Source organism: Hydra vulgaris, chromosome 04, assembly GCF_038396675.1.
Source record: "Hydra vulgaris chromosome 04, alternate assembly HydraT2T_AEP".
Lineage (NCBI taxonomy): Eukaryota > Metazoa > Cnidaria > Hydrozoa > Anthoathecata > Hydridae > Hydra > Hydra vulgaris.
The window spans coordinates 28,072,501-28,095,602 of record NC_088923.1 but is presented as its reverse complement, the minus strand read 5'-3'; the positions used below and the strand labels follow the sequence as shown (position 1 = coordinate 28,095,602).

Below are 23,102 nucleotides of genomic sequence, written 5' to 3'. Positions count from 1 at the left end.
TTTGAATGAAAATATCCGCGGAAGAGAGTTAATGATCTTTTACTTATAATTAATATTTGTTGTGACAGCCTTTATGGACGACATGCATGTATATTTTATGATAAATGTAAAAGCTCTGATTTTTTTAAATGTATTTTGTTGGATTACAAAAAACGGAATTGAGAAGACAAATACAATAACTTTAATAGTCCGATTCAGATGTTGAGCTATATTCGTCGTCAATGGAGCTTTCGTTGGAACTATCGATTGTTTCTAGTGCAGCATTAGTGCCCTCCATTGATTCAAGACGAACCCTCCTGCGTTTATTTAGGTATATATTGAGGGCACTATTCAAAATATCATCTCGTTCTTCTACGGTAAAATTTGGATCATTCCCGGCAATCAATATTGCGTCTTCCATTGTCTGGTTGCTCATTTTTAAACGACGATCACTTAGTATCAGGGTTAGTATACTGAAAATCCGTTCCACAGACGAGTTTGAGCAAGAAATGCACATTATTAGTTCAACAAGAAGACGAAGGTTTGGGAAAGTTTTTCTATAATAAACAAAAATTTTCTCCCATAGCAGCGCCGTTGTAACTCCTTTATACTCTGTGTTTATTAATAATTTAAAAGCATTCCATTCAGAGAGAACCATTTCAACTTTTAATCCTGCGTATTCTAAAGGAATTTTAAATTCCCTTATTAATAAAGAGATGCTAGCATCGCCGTACATATTGTCTGCTGTCCAAAATTGGGGATCCAACCAACTCATTGATTCAAAGACCGTGTTTGACAACGAACTAAATCTATCGTCTATTAATGGTTTAATGATGTTGACTGCAGTTTTTCTAACTTCTATAGCAGCATTAATACTATCAAAGTTAATGTTAGTCATATCGTAAAGCTCAATGTCAACAAATTCTGCATTTGTTTTTTTTAACTCGTGGCCATCTTTGAAATAAGAAGAAACAAGAGTAGTTGTATCATCTTTGTACTTGATTCTAAATTTTAGTAAATATGAATCAAGTATATCGTCTATTGTTTCATTACTTAATTCAACCAAGTAATCCTTAGTTAGATCTATGGCTGGTTTTACCTCGTGCACCATCAACGTTTTTTTTCGAAAACCAATGATAACGGGCTCAATTTCTCTAAGACGTCTAAGTAACCGCAAAACATGCATAATAGTTGGTAGTCATGCAAACGTTTGGAGATTCCGAAAAGTTTAGCGCGCATTTCTGCTGTGGTATTGCGATTGACAAGTGCGTTGTCAAAGCCTACAATAATTGCAGGCCAGTTATGTACCAATCTTATCAATCCTCGTCTTCTGTGACTAACAAAGCGCGTTCCTGATATTTTGGGCAAGGTGTAATATGTAATATTTAGTGCCTCTGCTGCTTTTTTAACTTCACTTTTTAATTTTCCAGAATTGCGAAATAAAATGGAATATGGTAGTATAAAATTGATCACAATCTCTATATTGAACAATATTTCTTGCACTATCTTTAATTGCCAGTTCCAAACGGTGGTTCACGCAATGCATTTTAACTAGCCATGTTCTGTTGTTTTTCATTTGAGTTAAGACCCCATTATACATGCCTAAGTTAACGCTAGCTCCGTCAGAAGTAGCGCTGACAAGTTTATTTTTATATGCATCTGCAGTTAAAGGAATATTTCCTGATTCATTAAAAATGCTGTCAATAGCCTTTTTAATGGTATTAGCGTTCACACCACCCAAACTGTTCATCTCTAGTAAAGATACTACAAGATAAGCAGGTATGCCATCTCGTTCAACACGAACAAGAGCCAACTCTTTCTCATCCTTTGTTTTTCGTGCTTGAGAGCCATCAGAAAGTATGGAGAAAAAGTTTTTCTCTTCAACAATTTTAGCAATTTTTTCTTTAATGGCATTAGCAATACAGGAGATAAATTGACGTGCTAAATATAAATGAAAATTAATTTGATCTTTGTTAATTTCTTAAATAATATCAAATTAATTTAAAAAATGAATTACCTGGTCGATTGTGGCCTTTTCCTTCTACAAGTTGCCCACCATTAAGTCTTTGGCATTTAATAAGTACTTCAAAATGGCTATGGGGCATGCTTGGTTTTAAAGCCATTTCGTATGCTGTTTTTATCATCTTAAACTACGCTTCACGAATGTTTTGCTTATTATATAAAGAGTTCTGGTTATCTGGATTTATAATGTGGCCTATTCCAGTTTCTTCAGTTGGGTTTCTCTTATCGATTTCCAGCGCCAGTTTATGGATATGACCTTCAAGATGACAATCAACCTATTTTAAAAATCAAAATTTAAAAATTAAAAACTTAATATAAAGACAAATTTATAAATTATCGCGGGAAAAATATTGTACTAAATATTTGTGAATAAAGTAAGTAAAAACTTAGTTGAAATTATTTACTGTATTTGCAAATTCAAATGAGCTTTTAATTTTAATCTTACCTGATGTTTTGTTACCACACTAGTTCCCTCAATAAACGCCTGCAAAGAACCAACCATTACTCCTCTAACTGAACGATCACTTAAAATAGCAAACTTGTTTCTTGCGCAAACCTTACACAATATTTTGATAACTAATCCGTTTTCTTCAGTGTTACCGATAAATTCCTCTTTCCCCCACAACAGAAATGTTTTTAAGCTCTTTGATATTGGCTTATTAAATTTAATTATTTTTGCCGCCGATGCCATTTTTAAAACCTTCAATACTTAAACTTATATTTAATTTTTAATCTGTACAAATCTTCCGCTCGCTGCGAAACGCTTTAATAACCTAATTTCTTTTGTTTATGAAATTAAAACATTGCATTGTAATAATGTAATAATTGAAAGAATTCGCTTTGTAAGAACTATTTCTAATTGCTTTTTTTTTTTACTAATCATTGCTTGAAACGATTGAAAATTACTATTTTAAAAAGACTTTAAAATAGATTTAGTTATTAAATATTTGGTATATATATATATATATATATATATATATATATATATATATATATATATATATATATATATATATATATAATTAAATAATATATATAATACTCTTGTTTATTTATTAAATGGTCGTTAAAAGTGATTTGTAAACGCGTTTCTGAAACTTTTATAAAACATCACAGAAGATAAAAGTTAATAATTTGAAACGCAAAAACGTAACTTAAAATAACTATCGCCTCGAGTTCGATTTTTTTTAGTTTAGTTAAAGTTTTTTTTATCTTTTTCGTTAATATTCTTTTTTTTTTATATTTATTTAACGTTCCTTTTAATTTAGTTTTGTTAATATTTTTTTAACGCATTTCTCAACTGCTTTAAAAAAACCTAACTTCATATTGTCAAAAACGTCTAAGCAACCGTGGTCAAATTATATAAATTTTTTTTTTATGTGTGTGGTCAAACAAAGCGCGGAATCGCACGCCATTCCCGTCCAAGCCTGTATATATATATATATGTATATACATATATATATATATATATATATATATATATATATATATATATATATATATATATATATATATATATATATATAAGTATGTATATATATTTATATATATGTTTATATATATATATATATATATATATATATATATATATATATATATATATATATATATATATATATATATAAGTATGTATATATATTTATATATATGTTTATATATATATATATATATATATATATATATATATATATAATATATATATATATATATATATATATATTATATATATATATATTATATGATAAATGGCTGGAACAAGAAGACATAGAGCCTTATCATCCAGTTCTGTTCATACTGTTGCCACCGGTTTATATTACAAAAAAAAACTAAAAAACAATATTATTAAATACAGATATTACATATGTTAAATATATAAAATATAAACAAATAGTATTTTTATTTTATCATAAAATAATTAAAATCAAGACAAAAATAAGTAAAAATGAGTATTGATGACTTTTTCCAGGTTATTAATTTTGCGCATTTTTTTTAAAGAAATATCTAAAAAAAAATTTTTTTTTATGAGAACCGTTTAGATTTTTTTTGAATGTTCTAAAGAGTACTCTATTGGAAATCTTAGATACCTTATTACGTCATAAGAGAATAGGATAAACTTTGATTCGTCAAAGAACAGAAATTTTCACTACTAACTTTTCTACTAAAATGACCTTACACAAGTTTTATTCTTATCAAGTTCTTATAGATATCATTTGGTTGGTGGCCATACAGATTTTATCATAATCAACATTTGGTTGTATCAGCACTACAGTTTGTGCCGTGAAATTGATGCACATTTGAATTATATTCAACAGCAGTTTTGTGAGAATTATGCTTGAAATATCAGTCTTTTCAGTTGTAACTTGTAGATTTTCAGTTGTAACTATAGATCTCACAGAGCAAGGCTTTCAATAGTTTTGTGCAGACAAAAAATTTTTTTGAAATGTGACTTTCTATTGGTTTAAAAACATTGCAAAATTTAAAAATCTTTCTATAAATAATTTTTTTTATATAATTAATTTTTTTATTTCATTTGAAACTTTGCATTTTCTTTCCTTACTTCCTTACTTTTTTTCCTTAGCATTTTCTTTACTTTTAAAAGATTACTAAGTAATTGAATTATAAAATTTTACAGTTTGGTAATTATTTATACTTAACTGCTTTTAAAATATCTCAAAGTAAGTGAGTTACTAAATTTCACAAATATTTTGGAATTTTATTTTTCTTTCTTTACAAAAACTTGATTTAATTGAAGGGGAAGATGCTGTTTCTAAACTTTTGCATGGAAGGCTTTTCAAAAATGTTGTATTGCTATTATAATTTGCTTAGTGCAACATAATGCTTGTTTTTAAAGATAAGTATGGTTGTAATTGACTGTTTCAAAAATAGCGATAAAGATGATAATTATATAGGCAGAAATAAACTTGAAACTCTTTGGTATTTAGTCAATGAAATTGGAATTCTTGAAACTCAATGAAATTGGAACTCTTAGACAACTTGGTATTTAATGTCTATAATGCAGTGTTAAAATCAATAAATCTAAAGTTATTGGCAGAACTTTTTGGCATAAGTTTTCATAATTGGATAACCAATTATTTAAATCAATTAAGTCAACAAGAAGCTAAAAAAGGCTACCTGTTTTATGTAATATACTCTCCTTGTTTAATATCATTTAAATTTATTATTTTATAATTTTATTATGTTAAAGCTTAAGGTTTTTTTTCCAGATCTCCAGAAAATATATTGTTTATATTTTTATTTAACATTTGTACTTTAAGGCCAAATGTTTAATGTTTTATATTTGTACTTTAAGGTCAAATTTTTCTGAGAACTGCAAAGTTATTTGCACTAATATTGTTTAACAGTAATTTTTTCATGCAATGTACAAGATTCGTCCACTACATAATGAACTTCCAGATCTTTAAGATTTTTTTAAAATTAAAACTAAAACTAAAAAAAATGCAAAAAAAACTGAAAAACTGTTTTATTATGAAACTAGTTTTACCTTATATTTAAAACAGTTTTAAAACAGTATAAACAAGGTTTTATTTAGTTTTATGTTAGTATTTAAATTTTACTTTTATAATATATTTGTACCTTAAAATATATAATCAATGCTGCAAAAAAAACACCAATACTTTGGACAAGATCTCCAAGAGCATGAATAAAAGCTGCACGAACATTAAGGTCTTTTCTTACTTTTGATTTTGATTTTTGAATAAGTAATACACTTTCATTATTTATAGATAACTCATTAGAAACATTTGGTGATCTTTGATCTTGTGAACTGGAAACACCATGTGAATGATTATGACCACCAAGACCATGCGAATGACCATGTCCGGTCTTGGCTAAAATTATTCCTAATCTAAACACATACAATGTTAATTAAAGCTTTAAACAATGCAAAATAACAGTGGAAAAAAAAGATAATTAAACATTACAAAAAGCATAAAAAATATTACAAATGTTAAACCGACTAACCTACAATGGTTGGTAAATTTATTTATAATTATAATTTAATTATTTTTCTAGTTTTTTATGTCAAGTTTATTTTGTTTAATAAAGTAAAAATGTTACATAAGTTTATTTTGTTTTATAAAGAAGTTACAGCAACTGTGGTATGATTATTAATGAAATTATAAAAATGTTTTAAATTGTAAAAAATGAAATCAGTTTTAAAACGTACTAACCACTTTATCATTACCATCATAATTATCATTACAACTAATTTTTCATCAATATTATAACAATAAAGAAATTCTAAAAGTAAGTGTTTCTTCTATCTTTATCAAATTTATAAAGCAAACTGAAACTATCCAATTATAAACCAGTCTGTACAAAACTATGGAGTATACAACAAGACTACAAATTAACATCCATCTAATTAGTTTATCCATCAAAGAATAATAATAATCTAAGATTAAAACTTCATCTTTTGCTCAGACTTTTATTGAATTTTATTGTAATTAAGTTAAGAGCAGAATTGATTTCAATAGGTATTTATTCATAGACAATGGAATAGCTTTTATTAACAATAACTTTTTATGACTTAATGACAATGCATTTTTCGAAGCAAAATCTTCATTTTTTAACATACAAATTATAATAATTAAAAAATGATATACGAAGTACTGATAAAAATAAATTTTTATTGAGTCAACTATGTGATTTTTTTCTCCTTGTTCTCCTTCAGGTATTTCAGACTAGATCATGCTATGATCTCACTAAAACATTTATCTCATACTTTTACATTAGATTCACCCTACACTTTTTATCTTAAAGAGTAGTATTTGTTTTATGATTTTCTTTGATGTTGATCTTAAAGATCTTCTTTGATGTTTATCTTAAAGAGTAGTATTCGTTTTATGATTTTTATGATGACCGTTGCTTTGATGTTTGTTTTCCAACCATTTGATGCAAAACCTTTAGATCTTCAGATACTGTGTAATCTAAGGATGAAATGTTTAACTTATCCAAAATTAACCGCATATTATGGTATTTTTCGTTCAATAAAGGCAAAATAGCCAATATAATAGTTTTATGGACGCTTGAATCTTTAAAATCTTTTTGCATGCACATCCATCACACTTGCTAGTTTCTCTGGAATTTTATTATTTTTTAACTCCGGTTTTAGGGTTATTGACAGTGTAACTTTAAGGGATCCCTGTCCACCATCTACACCTAATTTGATATCAACATCATTTGTTCCTTGACTTCTGTGATGAAGTACCATGCTATTCTTCAATGTCATTGCAATACACAATAGGAGTATCTTTTTCTACCAGCTATACATTCATAAAAAATCAAAATGAAAAATACAAATTGCAATCTAACTATAGAAATATTTTTTTTTGGTAATGGTTTACTTACCTCTTTGCTTTCATTTAATTCTAATAGCAATGGGAGTTTATCACAATTGAATAATTTTCCAATCATTTCGTTGTTCTCAATCAGTTTAATATTGAAACCAGATTCCACATTTTTCCACCCTGCCTCACTTCTCAGAAATCGTGCAACTTTAATCATGTTGCGATTACTTAGAAATCATAATGAAGTTATTACAAAAATTGGCTTTAAACTCATAACAAATTTATTTTTACAAGTATTTTTAAGCAACTAAAGCTTACCTGGAATGTAGTTTTAATTGAAGTTTGTTCAATTTATCTAAAGAAAAGAAAGGTTTCTTAACCTCTCTTTCCGAAAAAGACAGTGAGTTGCTTTGGACCAAACGCTTTTCAAAGCTAAGGTGTTCCCTGAGTCATTTGTGCTGAAATCTTTAATAGAACTGGAGAGAACTTTTCCTTGCGTTGTTGGAGATGTTGATTATACAATGGCAGTCAAATTCTTTCGTCTTTCTAATTTTGTACAGGGATGTGGAATTCCTTGTCTCACTTGGGCATAGCAATCTTAACAAATTAATCTTTCTGCAGATTTATTTGAAAAACCTTTAGCGTGCCTTGATAAACAAGTTTTTCTGACACACATTCAACCATAGGGACCAATATTTTTTCCATTTTTGATTTGCACCCTTTTCACAAATAAAACATTCACATTTTCTCCATCTAATAACTCTGGTGTTCAGGTCTAAATTTTATAGCAGATGTATGTATGTATTATTGATTATCAGTTGTATAGCAACTATAATAACTAAAATAGCGAAACTAAATTTTAACTGAAGTAAATTAAACATCAATATAGTTGTAATTACCTTCATAACACGGCCGCATAGTGAAGTAAGGATCAATCCCTGCAAGCCTTTTTCTACATTTTGAGCAAAGCATGGTAGGAAAGTCAGGGTTATCCGCTGAATAACCTTTCCAGAATTTTTGAGTTTTGAGTAGTCATTTTTCTTTTTATTTAGATTTAAATAAGTTGTTTCAGCATTATTTATTGGTTTTAAATCCTTGCCTTTCCTGAAGCAGCAAATGCAAAAATTTTTAACAAAATAACTATGTTCTTTTGCATGTTTAGGCATTTTAAATGGATGCTTCAAATAAAAACTTCTGATACGGACTGATAATATTGGCATGATATTGGTCATATCAATCAAATGTCAATATAATGGCTATAAACATGCTTTCAGTTCGTATATCAACGCATGCAAGGAGTTATTATGCAACTGTTAACAATTAGCAACTGCTAGCTTTTACTAATTGTTAATCATTAAAAGTTGCTTTGCTTTGTTTTTATTTCAATAAAAATGTAAAGAAAGTAATGAAAATTACTTATCCGTCTGTAAATTTCAATTTTAAACAAACATTTTTAAAAACTAAAAAAAAAAAAATTGATAAATCTATCACAAACATTTCTGAAAATCTAAATACAGGGGCATGGGCATGATTTTGTGGTGTTCGAAACAATCCCCGAACCGCCCCCCTAGGATATGGTTCCTAAAAACACTTTTCAATTTTTTGCTTGTTTTATATTAAACTAGATCAAAATTCATTGACAGATTTCAAATTACATCAAAAAAATTTTTTTTTTTAAAAGCTGAGACCATTTAAAGTTATTTCAGGGGGTAATTTTAGGCTTTGCATGGTTATAAATCTTAAACGAAAAAAAGAGATTTTTTGATGAAACTTGAAATCTGTCAATGAATTTTGATCAGTTTATGACAGAACAAAAAAAAAATTTTACGATTAAAAGAGACAAAGTTCTTGGAAGGGGGCAGTTAGGGGTTGGGGCAGGGTTGGTTTAGTTTCAATTACCCTAATTTTTTGAAAATCATCCTTATTCGACACCAGTATCAACATACTAGAAATTTGAGTATGCCCCATGCTTCTTAGTTACCTACTTTGAACAACAAAATTCCTGGACACTCCCCTAAAATATGTGATTTCTCCCCAGGCCCCCACTAAAAAAAGTTGCCGTTTACATTTTTTGAATGAGGAAATGTTTTCTAATGATAATCAAAAAAAAATTTCCTATGCACCGTGACGCTTTTCTATCTATGGAAATAATTAGAAAGTCTGGTTTCAAACTGTGCAATTTTTTTCTACTTCTTAAAATTTTTACATATTCTGATAATTTGTTCCAACCAGCAGCATAAGTTTTATTAACTTCTTAAAGTACCAAAAGTGGTAATATTCAATAATTAGCAGCAGTACCTTTTGGCTAAATACCTTATGTTAGTGTTTTTCACAAATAAAAGTTTTCGTTACTTTTTTAAATAAATTGGAGGCTAAAATTTTCAAAAGTTTTTCAAAACTTGAATCACGACCATAAAGTTTATCACATTAAAGAGAGTATTTTTAAACTTTCCCAAATTCTTACTCAGTTATTCATTACAACTCAGTTATTCAATACAACTCAGATATTCATTACAACTCAGTTATTCATTACAACTCAGTTATTCATTACAACTCAGTTATTCATTACAACTCAGTTATTCATTACAACTCAGTTATTCATTACAACTCAGTTATTCATTACAACTCAGTTATTCATTACAACTCAGTTATTCATTACAACTCAGTTATTCATTACAACACAGTTATTCATTACAACTCAGTTATTCATTACAACTCAAATATTCATTACAACTCAGTTATTCATTACAACATTAATAAAAATTAAAACTTAAATATTAATTACTTGATGACTTCGTTAATAATTCTTTTTTTTTTTAACTCTTTTATTATTTTGCTTTTCACTTAAATAAAACAATTTTTTTTAATAAACATTCATTTCTTCATTGTTTATCCTTTTTTTTTTATACATAATTTGACTAAAATAAAAGCAATTATTGCTAAAAGTATTAAAAGTTATTTAATTTAAAATAACTAATGCATTTTAAATGATCAAACTTGGATAAAAACTAAAAAAAAAAAAATCAAAGTTGAATAAAGATTTCTTTTTTATTGCATAAAAAAACTATTATATTGAGCAGTTTAATTATATAAAATACTGATATAGTAAACTGATTTCTACATAAGAAATACATTAAAATATTGATGATGTTGTAGATGAAGATTGCTCCAAACCTTATTTTTAACTACTAGAACCTTTTTAAAATTTATCTACTTGCTTTACTAAATTAAACGAAACCTTTTTATTCTATCCGAAGAAAAATTTTATTAGACTTTTACATTAAACAATTACTTTTTTTACCAAATTTTATTTTTTACTAAATTAATTTTTTTTAAATAATAAAATTGTTGTGTAAAAACATATTGAAAATAAACAACCTATACCTAACCTAACTTTGTTTTGAAATCAGAAATTATTCACCTGATTTTTCATTTGCATGTTTTCATTTAAAACCACACTTTTAACTTTTTGTTCTTTATTGCTCTCCATAATCTCAGAGTTCATTGACACTTGCACAAAAAATTATTTTTTCTATTTAAGACCCTTACAAATTACAAATGTTTAAAAATAAATAATAATAAATTTAAAGAAAATGAACAAGTAAAAAAATTGAAAAGAAAATAATTGTTATAAAGTATCTATTTCAAAAAATTTGTTAAAGTAAAATTTCTCAAAGATAAGGAAAAAAGTAATTAACATTGTTAACTGTAAAATATAATATATATCACAGCTATTAACTGTTATGTAGTCAAGCAACCAAACAAATGTAGTCTAATAACCAAACATAAATGAGCTCACATTTTTAAACTATGAAAGAAACTTACATGATGTTAACAACTACACCAACTCCAGATGTAATCAACATTACAACAGGATCAAGTTCATAATTATGATTCATAACACGTTTAATAGCTTCAAATACAAGAACTCCAGTCAATACCCAAATAATCAGAACTGATAAGAAGGCACCCATTACCTCTAAATAAAAATTATGATTTAAATTAATCATAAACAAATTATGATTTAAATTACTGAATTTGAAAATTAATACTAATAAAATAAAAAATGAAATGGGAATCAAGTTATATACTTAATCATCAATTTAAATCAATAAGTCAAAATTAAACTCAATAAGTCAAACTGTAAATTCAAAAAAATGTTAAAATGATACTCCATTTCTCACCCATGATTAATTATTAAATAGATAAAGAAAAAAATTGTTTAAACAATATAAACAACAATACAAAATTAATACTTTTTTTATAAGTTAAGTTTATTAAGTTTCGATAAGTTTAGTTTCATAAAGTAAACTTTTTTATTTTAACTTGAAATTCAAAAAATAAATTTAATTTATATTTATATTTAAAATAAATTTTTTTATTTTTAAAAGTTATTATAACTATACTTAAAAAACATTCCTAACAGAAATATTTATCTAAAAAATTTATGTGTGATAAAATTAAAAAACATTCCTAACAGTAATATTTATCTAAAAAATTTATGTGTGATAAAATTAAAAAACATTCCTAACAGTAATATTTATCTAAAAAATTTATGTGTGATAAAATTAAAAAACATTCCTAACAGTAATATTTATCTAAAAAATTTATGTGTGATAAAATTAAAAAACATTCCTAACAGTAATATTTATCTAAAAAATTTATGTGTGATAAAATTAGGGATCCATAAAAACTCTCTAATCTGTTAATATGATTAATTAAATTAGGGGTTGCCCTTGGCAACCCCTAATTTAGTTAATCATTTTAACAGATAAGAGAGTGAGTGAGAAACAAAAACTACTGAGAGTGAGTGAGAAACAAAAACTACTGGGATCTTCTTAGTGCAAAAGACTCTTAAAAATAGTTTCTGATTTGTCTACTGCTACCATTTTGATTTGAGTCATTACTAGAAATAAATTTATCAGTGAATAGCTTGAAATCAATTTAAAATCCCTGCTAATAAAGTGGTGTGATGAAACTTTTGTACAAAGAATGAAAAATTAAGAACTTATGCAAGTTAATATAGTACATCAAATTGTCAGCTGTTCAAAATCACATGTTTCAACCAAAAATCATAGCACTTTTTTGAAAACAAATAATATTTGAGCCATTGATTAAAAAAAAAAAAAAAAAAAAGAAAAAAGTTAGAAATTTTATTAGAATTTGAGGCAGATTAAAAATTAGTTGACTATGTAGACTTTGATGTTTTAAAGGATTTATTAGATACAATGAAACATGTTAAACTAGCTGTAGTGAATTATTAGCAGAGAAGTAAATACAGACCAAGAATACAGATGCCATAAATACATATCCAGATTACGAAAGTCATAAATACAAACCAAGAATACAAATGTCATCAGTACAGACCAAGAATACAGATGTCATGAATAATAATAAACACTATAAAAAATTTCAAACTGATCAATAAATATTATATAAATGGTGCATTGTGTACAATCAAACAATAAAAATTATATAAAAATTTATAAATGGTGTGTCGTGTGCAATCAAACAATAAATATATAAAAACTTATAAATGGTGTGTCGTGCGCAATCAAACAACAAATATTATATAAAAACTTATAAATGTTGTGTTGTGTGCAATCAAACAATAAATATTATAATTACTATTTTGTATGAAAGCTGCTAGTCTAAAGAATAAAATAATCTAAAAAGATTTGAGCCAAAAGAGGGCGAGCTTATTACTGAACTTAACTTATGTTACGCGGAAAACAAGGTAAAAAAATTGCTTAGAATTTTAGGTCAGGTTTCTATGAATCAGTAAAGTGGTTTGCATTAGATACTTTTACAAGATGTTAAGAACTCTATACCAATTTAAAAAAAATATCAAAATTTATTCTGATCACCTCTGGGTGACTGGCTAAGGTAAATAAACTGGTTTTTTTGTAACGATATATTTAACTTGCGTTACATCACTTACATTACCAAGCAATTATTATCGTGGATTTTTTATATCTATTATTAAGTGTTATAGTTGCATAACAAAAAATTGTAAAAGTATGAACTCATTCATTAACAATTAACAAAGGAAATTGTAAAAAATTGGTGGCACTCTTTCTGAGTGATTTTTCATAACATTTATGAAAGTTATCAAATCGAAAACAGTTTGTCTGCAAGACCAAGAGCAGTTTTAAAAAATTAATATAGTATTACAACTTTTTAAATGTTATTTGAGTCATTTAAGTTAGAAAATCTTTGGTTTGTCGAAGTTTTTACTTACACTTCTTATGTTATGCATATTTCCTTATTTTCATTAGGTTGAATTTTTAAAATGCATGAAAAGATTTAAATTTAAATCTTTTAAAATACTTTGGATATAAAAACTGCTATCACAGTTTAGGAGGGAGGGGTTCAGGTATATGTGATTGTTTATGACAGGAGAAGTTAAGAATTGACAAATATAGGGTAATGTGCATAGTGAATGACCCACTTATATGCATCCACAAACAATTCGTTTTACTAAAACAAAAAAAAAAAGGTTCTAACTGATTTTTTTTATATAAGAATAGTAAACAAATCTTTTTATTTTAATGTCAAAATAAAAATATTTATATAATCCTTATTTTTATCTATTTATGTATATTTATGTGTCAACCAAAATAAGAATACATAAACAAATAAAAAAAACACAATAATATAAATAATTTTAATTAACATTAAAAAAAAAGATTTTTTTCTAAACTCTCCGAATATAAAAAGTTTCAGTTAGAACCTTGTCAAACGAAAGCGACAAAATAAGAATTACTTAATGACATAATTCATTTTGTTAACGAAAAAGTGCCAGAACTTTAGTAAATGCATGTAGTTTTAACTTACGTTAACACATTTAAAATAAAAATGTGCTTCAACTAAGCATCGTATTCAAAACTTTAAATGTAAAAACGTAACATTTAATATTTTTTTGCATATACTATTAAAAAACTTTTATTTTTTAATAATATATGCAAAATGTCAACTTATGTTACATGAAAATTGCAAAAGTTCTTTTGTCATTTTCTTGAAATATATTTAGGTCATTAGGAAAGTTCGTAGAACTTCCCTATAAAAAAAAAAAAAGCAGTTTTTTTAAATTTTATTTTATTAAATGTTCAAAATAATGTCAATTATTATCTATACAAAGTTGCATCCTTTCAAGTCATTTGCCAAATGTTTTATTCTACTCTTCTTTTGGTATACCTTGAAGTAGCTTCATTATGCAAATTTTTTGACTTTCGATGTCAGTATCGTCACCAAAATTTTTTTTTATCAAGTCGAATAGCCAATAATCGGATGGAGCTAAGTCTGGCGAGTATGGGTGGCCAATTATTGTAATTCCAGCTTGGTTTAGGCAATTTGTGACAGTTTGAGTCACATGGGGTTGAGCATTACACATACAAAAATTTAAAATTTTGAGTGCCTGTTTTAGGTCTTTGCTTATTTATTTCGAATATAAGAGGTTTCAAACAACTTTTTATATAATATTCGCTAGTAATAGTGTCTCCCTTTTCAACATAACCCAAATGAACAACACCTGTTGTTTTGAAGAAGATGTAGAACATATTTTTTGGCTGAAACCTGTCGTATCTTACTATAGTTCTTGGACTTTCACATTTACCGACCCAACTAGCGTTAGCCGACTTGTGTCCAACTTGTCTCAAATAAAACCACGACTCTAACCAATTCATTGGTTATGGCTTGTGCTGAAACTCCAAGTAGAACACAGGTTTTAATATATGTTCGATATTCAAATTTTTCCATTTTTAAATATTTTTTTTAAACGTATATAACAAAATTTAAATAACTTTTTTAATAAACATTCAAATATTTCAATAAGTACTTAAAATGTTCATAATTAAAAACGGTTTAAAATGATATATAAATATTTAATTATTTCCTGTCTCATTGCATCTTTATAGATAAAGTCCTATGAACTTCTCTAACAACCTAAGTATATATTTTATTAAGTATAAAATCTGACCAACAACAGTTTAAACATGTTAGCTCCATTTTAGCTCCATGCTAAATTAATTCTGATTATCCAAAATAAATTCATGGTTAAAATAACAAATTACAATGATTTTATCATGTGACCATGAGAAAAACTATAACTTTCAGAAGCATAAAAATGACTTAAATAAATTAATTTTAGTTTTAAAAGTATATTTTAAACAAACTTTCATGTGTCTACATCAATATTCATTTGCTAAAAGTTGACAAAAAAGAGAATAAAATTTGACTACTTTTTCATTTTCCACCGTGGAATTGCCCATATATATATATATATATATATATATATATATATATATATATATATATATATATATATATATATATATATATATATATATATATATATATATATATATATATATCAGGTAACCAAAAAAGTTCGTGCGGTTTTTCCGTATATAATAAAAACACACAAAACGACAAAAGTAAGTACATTTATTCATCAAAATAGTCACCATTAGCATCTAAAACCTTTTCCCAACGTAAAACAAGCTTATTTATTCCACTTCTAAAAAATTCTCGGTCCTTTGAGTCTATAAAAACTTTCAACTCCATTTCAACCGCGTCCTGGTCTCGGAACTGCTGTCCTTTTAAATGATTTCCCAGGGAAAGGAAAAAATGGAAATCAGTAGGGGAGAGGTCTGGCGAGTATGGTGGATGAGGCAAACTCTCCCAACCAAGGCTTTGGAGCTTGTCCTGAGTCACGCAAGCGGTGAGCGGTCTCGCGTTGTCGTGGAGAAGCAGAACTCCTCTCCTGTGCACCAGTGCAGGCTGCTTTACAAGCAACAGGTCGTGAACTCGTTGCAGCTGTGCTGAGTAGACCAGTCCAGTAATGGTTTGGCCTGTTGGGAGCAGCTCGTAATGCACCACACCAGCTGTAGTCCACCAAATGCAGAGCAAAACCTTCCACTCGTGGAGATTGGGCTTGGGTGTCTTTGGGATGGGGTCATCGGGGACAACCAATGGTAGCAACGCTTGGTATTGTTGTACACAATCCATTTTTCGTCGCATGTCAATAAACAATCAAGAAAAGGCTCAACATTGTGGCGTGATAAGAGTGATGTGCAGATCGTAAGCCGTTGCTTCTTGTTGTCTATCGACAATTTGTGCGGAACCCACCGACTCAGCTTCCACGCTTTCCCAATCGCATGCAGATGCAGGCGGATGGTTTCAACACTCACAGCAAACCTCACTGCAAGTTCTTGGCAAGTTTGGCTGGAGTCAGACTCGACAGCGTCCTTCAGTTCATCCTCATCAACCAACAATGGGTGTCCAGAACGCGGCAGGTCTTTGATGGACTCATCTCCCGAAGAGAATCGCTGAAACCACTTCTGTGCTGTGCGTTCACTTACTGTACCTTCTCCAAATGCTGTGCAGATGTTTTTGGCCGCTTGTGTTGCATTCCTTCCAAGTTTGAACTCGTAAAGTAAGCAAGATCGAATAATCGTTGGTTGGGTTGCCATCCTTTCTTTACACAAAACCTTTCCTGTAAGCTCGTTACAAGCCTACACTATATATGCAGCAACTGCGCGTGACACACGCGTTCTATTACGCAACAAAGCTACTTGCCTTGTGCGATGTGGGTGTTGTAAAAAATGCTAAAAACAATTCAATTACCAAAAACCGCACGAACTTTTTTGGTTACCTAATATATATATATATATATATATATATATATATATATATATATATATATATATATATATATATATATATATATATATATATATATATATATATATATACACACAGGGCTTGTTAAGAAGTGTTTACACTATTTGAATTTTACGTACCTAATGGCGATTTCACGTACGCGTTATGCAATTTATGTTATGCAATAACTTTTTTCAATTAATTTTTTTAGTTCAATTAGTAACTTATTATTTAAACAGTCTTATAGCCATTTTAAACAGTACAGAAAACAAAAAGCTGTAATTAATTGATGTAAAAAATTTTTAATTTATTTTAAATTAAATTTGTTATTACATATAATTAAATATAAATTTATTTTATTAAATTTAATTAAAATTCTTTTAAAAATTTTAAAACGCTCTATTTTACAATTTTTTTTTACTGCTTTTCAATTTATGTTAAATTCAAACTATGTTATTTTCAAACTATGTTGAAGTAAAAAAAAAAAAATTGATAAATTTAATTCAAGTTACTTTAAAATGTTCGTATTGCATAAAACTTTATTTTACATATCAGTTTTGAAATTGCTTTTTAACAAAAGTTTTTTCTTTACCATTAATTTTTTGAATTGATCAAAGATAGAACATCAATTTAAAATGATTAACTAGTTTATGAGTAGTAAGTGAAGATTTTTTTATGCCAAAATGTTAAAAAAAGGTTGATAGTTTTTATTTATTTTTTGACCGTTATAGTGAGAAACTTTATAATTTTAAACGTCATTTTTTTCTCAAAGGTAAGTTCCGGCTCTATGATTTAAAAAACAATAAAAATATGTTTGGGTTTTCCCTTTGCGATTAAATTTTATGTAGAAGAATTTAAAAGCCCAACTAATATTTTTTTATTTTAAAAACAAAACTAATACTAGTGCTATAAATATAAGATATGCAAATTTCAAAATTATACAGATAATTGTTAAGTTTGCTAATGATAATAATAATAACTACAAGTTCTGCTAATCTTAAAGCCAAAAAAAATGTTTTTTTGGATTTATTAAGAAAAAGTGAAAATACATTAGGTTTCACAGTAAATGAAAACCAAATATTATAATGGAAATAAAAAACAAAAAAAACAAGGCAGAAAAGCAGTAAGAACTAAAACGTTTCAGGTAGTGCAAGCGTTTTTTTAAAAAGGGGAAAACCTAATCTAATTGTGTAGTTATGTAAATTGTTTAAAAAACTATGCGGTAAGTACATTTAAATCCCTTTATGAAATTCAACCATAAACAAGTGTCCCCTCATTTAAAAAAAACAAAACAATAAAACAAATGTTTTAAAGAGAAAAAAAATAAGTTTTAATAGTAAACTTTTTTTCTTTTTTAAACAACTTTAAATTTTATTTATAATAATAATGTTTAATTTAAAGACAAAGACTTAAAACTTTTTTATGTGGTTTTAAATTTTACCAAAGTAAATATCTTTATTGAGTAAAGCTACATTTTTTCACATCACGCTTTTCCGTTATGCAACAAAATCAAATAACAAGATATATATATATATATATATATATATATTTATATATATATATATATATATATATATATATATATATATATATATATATATATATATATATATATATATCTTGTTATATGATTTTGTCTTGTTATCAAGATATATATTTATATATATATATAAAAATATATATATATAAATATATATATACATATATGTATATATGTATATGTATATCTTGTCTGTCAGATATGTATATATTATCTGTCAGATATGTATATATGAATATACTGTCAGATATGTATATATGTATATCTGTCTGTCAGTATATGTATATATTGTCTGTCAGATCAGGTTATCCTGCTACTGGTAACATGTAACCCAGTACAATCTGCTTCATGTCCTGCTGCCTTGTAGGATATGCCTTTTTAGGCAAAGGCTAGGAGATGCCAACTCCGATTTAAAACACCCCCTGCCTTGGAGCTCTTCGTGGAGAAAAGGCTAGAGATGGTGTCTCGATAAAATACTCATCTTGGGCAGATGTTAAATGCACCCGGCTACTGTCTTATAGAAGGCCTCATAGGCAAAGACTTAAGGGGTAAACAGATTCTATCTGTTGACCGGCCTCGCACCCCTTCTTCATCTATAAGGCTGCACAGATGTATTTTTAATACATTGTTTCCAGTTTAGGATGTTGAATGCTGGATCTTCTTGACTCAATGCATGGGTTTTGCTTGTGTCTCTGTTTTTATGACTAGGCAACTCATTCTATTATCTCCTAATGAGGGTACAGCTCTAAAACTCAGTTTTATGGTTCTGAGGCCGGCTGGTAGTCAGGTTTCCCGAACTCTGTGGTAGCTCTCAGAGAGGCTGATTCCATCAACAGCTGAAAAATATCAAAGTATTTACAGTGCCATGTTGCACATGGATGGTATCCCTGTTTGTACTTTTGGTGTGCATTGCGGAGGCCACATTTGGAGCCCTTTGTTACGGCTTAGGGTTTATTAGTAGTAATGAGACAATTGCTTGGGCTATTAAACAGTGTTCTGAGTACTATCTATGCTATGAGTCAAGTTCTTCAATCTAATTTAAAAATGAATAAAGTACCAAAAACTATAAAACACAAAAAACCATCATCATCACCAAGTTCTCTAAACCTATCATTCACTAATATTCGTGGTCTTCGAAGTAACTTTTCTTCTGTTAAGTCTTATCTCTTGCAAAGTTCACCAGACCTACTTGCTCTTTGTGAGACTAACTTGAGTTCAGCTGTCTCATCTTGTGATCTTAGTGTTGATGGTTATCTTCCTCTAATTCGTAAAGACTCCAATAGTCACATGCTTGGCCTGGGCATTTACATTCATAAGAATTCACCCATTTGTCATTAAACTAGGTTTGAACCCACAGGCTATTCTTTTATGTGCTTTCGTTTAGCACCACTTCACTCTATTGCCTTTCTCTTTGTTCTATATCGCTCTCCTTCATCTCAAGACTGCACACTTTTTGACGTTATTTCTGATCATATTGACCAAGCCCTCTCTCTTTATCCATCAGCTAATATAGTTGTTGTCTGTGACTTTAATGCTCACCACTCTGAATGGCTTGGCTCTAGTGTCAGTGATTCGGCAGGCATTAAAGCCCACAACTTTTGTCTTTCTCAATCCCTAACTCAAATAGTCAACTTTCCAACTCGCTTTCCAGACAACCCAAATCATTTACCTTCTCTACTCGACTTATGTATTGTTTCTGATCCTAGTCAGTGCTCAGTTTCTCCACAGTCACCCTTAGGTGCTTCTGATCACAGTTTGATCTCTCTAAGACTAATATCTCATTCTTCTTCATCACCTGAATCCCCCTATTATCGAACCTCTTACAACTACAGCAAAGCTGACTGGGATTCTTTCCATGATTTTCTTCATGATGGCCCTTGGGTAGAAATCTTTCGTCTTCCTGTCAACAAATATGCTTCTTACATAACTTCGTGGATTTAGGCTGGCATGGAATCTTTTATTCCCTCTCGACGATTCCAGGTCAAGCCTCACTCTCCTCCATGGTTTTCTTCACACTGTGCTGCTGCGATTGCCAATCGAAACCGTTACTTCCATATTTATCAGCAAAACAATTCTCCAGAAAACAGGCGTGTTTATTACTGCTAGAAATAATTGTTAAAAGGTCTAACGCCAAAACCCGCTATTCTCAGGTCATGAAATCTCGTATCTCATCTCAAAAATTAGGTCTCGTGACTTCTGGAGAATCTTTAATAATATCAATAATAAGGGCAAATCTATAATTCCACCTCTCTTGAATGGTTCAGACTTTGTCACCTCACCTAAAGACAAAGCTGAATTGTTTGCTAAAAATTTGCTTTTCATCAATATCATCTCTTGATTCCACTAGCTGCTTTCTACCTGATATTGCCAACAAACAGGTTGATCCATTGCTTGACATTCATATCACTCCAGCATCTGTATCTAAAGTGATTTCCTGCCTAGACTCTTTTACAGCTTGTGGCCCGGACAACATACCTGTTATTGTCTTGCAGAAGTGTTCTCCGGAGCTGTCGTCTATACTCTCAAAACTATTCAACAAGTGCTTATCAGAGTCTTGCTTTCCAGCCTGCTGGAAAGCGGCATCTGTTATCCCTATCTTCAAAAATTCTGGAGAGCGATCTGATTCGTCTAACTTCCGTCCCATAAGTCTTCTTCCTATCATAAGCAAGATTTTTGAATCTTTAATTAACAAACACTTAATTTCTCATCTTGAACCTAATCACTTACTTTCTGACCATCAATATGGATTTCTATCTTCTCGTTCTACAGCTGATTTGTTAACAGTAATAACTGACAGGTTTTATCATGCATTAGATAAAGGTGGAGAGGTTAAGGCCATCGCTCTCGACATTTCAAAAGCTTTTGATAAAGTTTGGCATGTTGGTCTTCTCCATAAGCTTTCTTCTTATGGTGTATCCAGCAACATCTTTAAGATCATTGAATCCTTCCTTTCCAATCGTAGCATAAAAGTTGTCCTCGATGTGACTGTTTCTAAGTGCTCTAAAAACGCTTATTCGTCTAGTTTTTTTCCTCGAACATCAGCTCTTTGGAATTAGCTTCCTTCATCTTGCTTTCCTGACTCATATAATTTGCAATCTTTTAAGTCGTCTGTCAATCGTTATCTTGCTCTACAATCTTCATTTTTTCTCTTTCAGTAACTTCCAACTTTAATTAGTGGCTGCTTGCAGCCTTGTTGGAAGCGATGATGTTTAAAAATATATATATATATATATATATATATATATATATATATATATATATATATATATATATATATATATATATATATATATATATATATATATATATACACACACATATATATATATATTTATATATATATATATATATATATATAAATATATATATATATATATATAAATATATATATATATATATATGTGTGTATATATATATATATATATATATATATATATATAGATCTATAGTTTGTTGTTTTTGGGAAGAGCGTAAGGAAAAAAGTGATTCTTATGCCAACACATACGTCACTTTTAATTACTTTTGACTTTCGTCCAACATTTGCGTGTTGGACGAAAGTAAAAACCACTAATTTAATTACAAATAAATCGTTTTTTAAAAAAACCACAAAAACGCAAATTTAATTGACCAGAATGTTTTAAAAACATTCTGAATGTTTTTAACAATATAAACAATGTTTTTATTTTTATTTTTTTTAATAAAATGTTTTTATTTTTATTTTTTTTAATAAAATGTTTTTATTTTTATTTTTTTTTACTGTAAAAATCATGCGCGGAGTGTTGCTACATCGACTATCTTATAGCCTGACTCGCAAGGGAGTGCTGCTACATCGACTGACAAATAGCCTGACCTGCAAGGGAGTGCTGCTACATCTACTATCTTTTAGCCTGACCCGCAAGGGAGTGTTGCTACATTGACTGAGGGTTTGGTTGGGGCAGGCAGTCTCTCAAATAATAAAAAAAAAAAATTCCGGTCTTGCATTTTAATTTTTACTTTTTGTCAACAAAATATGGAAAAAACTTTCGGACAACATCTACGGGTTGTATATATATATATATATATATATATATATATATATATATATACATATGTATATATATATATATATATATATATATATATATATATATATATATATATATAGTTTGTTGCCTTTAGGAATACGGAAGGAAAAAAATGATTCTGATGCCAACAAATATATATATATACACACACACACACATATATATATATATATATATATATATATATATATATATATATATATATATATACATATGTATATATATATACATATATATATATATATATATAATATATATATATATATATATATATATATATATATATATATATATATATATATATAAATAGTTTGTTGCCTTTAGGAATATGGAAGGAAAAAAATGATTCTGATGCCAACAAATATGTCACTTTTAATTACTTTTAATTACTTTTGACTTTCGTCCAACATTTGCGTGTTGTCAGAAAGTAAAAACCATTAATTTAATTACAAATTGTTTTAAAAAAACCGCAAAAACGCAAATTTAATTGACCAGAATGTTTTTAAAAACATTCTGAATGTTTTT

The 23,102-nt window shown here is 28.2% G+C and overlaps 1 protein-coding gene across 1 annotated transcript in view; it reads right to left on the bottom strand.

The window, feature by feature from the left end:
* Window positions 1-23,102, bottom strand: part of LOC100200234 (proton-coupled zinc antiporter SLC30A2) — a 70,249-nt gene that overhangs the window by 22,335 nt on the left and 24,812 nt on the right. The window contains exons 3-4 of the mRNA XM_065795970.1: window positions 11,136-11,289; window positions 5,596-5,866 (exon numbers count right to left, since the gene is read on the bottom strand). Coding sequence (XP_065652042.1) covers window positions 5,596-5,866; window positions 11,136-11,289 — 425 coding nt within the window. The remainder of the gene's footprint in view (window positions 1-5,595; window positions 5,867-11,135; window positions 11,290-23,102) is intronic.